Source organism: Garra rufa, chromosome 10, assembly GCF_049309525.1.
Source record: "Garra rufa chromosome 10, GarRuf1.0, whole genome shotgun sequence".
NCBI classification, from domain to species: Eukaryota; Metazoa; Chordata; class Actinopteri; order Cypriniformes; family Cyprinidae; genus Garra; species Garra rufa.
This window is the reverse complement of record NC_133370.1, coordinates 38,947,055-38,948,945: the sequence shown is the minus strand read 5'-3', so window position 1 is coordinate 38,948,945 and position 1,891 is coordinate 38,947,055. Positions and strand designations below refer to the sequence as shown.

Sequence of the window (1,891 nt, the reverse complement as noted above, 5' to 3'; positions counted from 1 at the left end):
TTTAAATTATTTATATATATATATATATATATATATATATATATATATAGTAAATAATAATAATAATACTGTAAAAATTTCAGTGAATAAATTGTTAAAAAAAATATAATTCAGTTGATTCAGTGCTTTTTCTAAAAATAAACATTCTTTTTAATTAAACCATTAAAATTGAATTCAGACATGATTTAACAATAATAAAATAAAATATGACAAGACCTCAGAGTTAAACTGTGTCAGTTTAACTCTGAGGTCTTGTCATATTTTATTACCATTTTCTAAACTATAGTGAATAAACTGATAATGAGAAAATGTTGAAGGTGTCTGAATAATTTTTGGTGTGACTGTACAAGTTCTTAAAGCGTCTTTCTTTTCACAGGCCCATCTGTAAATAAAGCAAAAGTCAGGGCTGCTCACGACAGGTACGTGGGTACGGAAAGAGAGCGACTTATCTACTAACGGCTCTGTGACGCTGGATGGCAGTGGACGACGCCAGCTTTCCATTTCCATGTTACATGCTTGGTAACACACTTCAGCAGACTTAACTCAGGACCGCTTTGGGTGTATAGAAGGCCTTTTTCACAGCTTTCCCTTCGACATCTACCAAAAACACCTCAACTTGGAATCTGTATGTGGAAAAGATGACAGAATGTGTGTGTAAGCATCAAAAACATGTAACCCAGCAGTGACTGTGGTAAACCAACCAAGACAACAAAAGAGAAATAAGAAACAAGGCAACTTTTTTTTTCTTTCTTTTTTTGTATGAATGTGTGTAAGAAGTATGTAACTAATCCTTTTTATTTATTTGTGTGTATTCCTTTTCATCTTTTGTTAGCGCGTTTCATTCAATTATTTCACTAATAATGAAAGAATTGTCGACAATGAGCCACGATGGACAATCTCTTGATTTTTTGTGATGCTATGACAAGAAAGAAATGTTACACAAACGGCTATCAGTTTACTGTTAGCGCTACATGAAGTGTGGTTTTCAGACAGTAAAACCACTTTAGTCTTAGCGAATTAACTAAGTTGGGAAATGGTTTGCAGTGGCACATAAACATTTATGTTTTTAAAATGGTATGAAGTTGTGTTGTGCTGCGTTAATTAGCATTGACATGCTTAAAAGGGAGTGCTAGCATACATTTAGAAACTTGAACCACTAGGCTAATCTGAGGTTTAATTAACCAAAACACTTCGGCACTGCAGTTTGGTTTAAACACATTCTTCGGAATTTGCCTGCTTATTTCCTTTACTAACACAACGTAGCTTTAGAACGGCTGCTAAAACAGGTTTTGTACCTCATAAATGTGGTGGGGGTAACACTATTGAATCAACGTGTGTTGCATATAAAAATGGTTATTTTTTACAAAGATTGGGATTGATATGTACTGTATGTATATGATTTTTCAATGTTGTAGAAAAAAAAATACTGTCAGGGGTTGTTAACATGAACATTTATGAAAATGTAACCATAGTTTGTTTTAGTTGGATTATGTGTGCCTCATGGATGCTCTAAAAATTTAAGGTTTGTGCTTTATGGGTAACAGTCCTTGATTTGAAGAATTTTTGAAATAAAATAAAGATACTAATTTGTATTAAATTGAGTTTTTTGTTTGTTTGCGCTTGTGTCCACGTAACAGACGTAATGACGCAAAGACAAACGGTGGCATGCTTGTGTTTCCCGTAAAACCCTACCAGTACCACTCAAATTAGAAAACATTATTACAAGCTTACCGTTGTAAATCGGGGTAAGGTAAGGATATTGAACACTTTTGAACTCTGGCTGGTTATGTATTTGCTTAAAATGTATTAATTTTTAACTAAAAAAAAGTTACGGACTGCAGCTTTAAGCATAGCTTTTAAAAAGTTTTTATTAATATAGGCTACTTTAATA

The 1,891-nt window shown here is 32.8% G+C and overlaps 1 protein-coding gene across 1 annotated transcript in view; it reads left to right on the top strand.

Annotated features, from left to right (window-relative positions):
• The window catches only part of npc1 (Niemann-Pick disease, type C1), a 39,110-nt gene extending 37,513 nt beyond the window's left edge, over positions 1 to 1,597 (top strand). The window contains exon 25 of the mRNA XM_073848836.1: positions 377 to 1,597. Within this exon, the coding sequence (XP_073704937.1) occupies positions 377 to 456 (80 nt within the window). The 3' untranslated portion in view covers positions 457 to 1,597. The remainder of the gene's footprint in view (positions 1 to 376) is intronic.
• Positions 1,598 to 1,891: the final 294 nt, after the last annotated feature.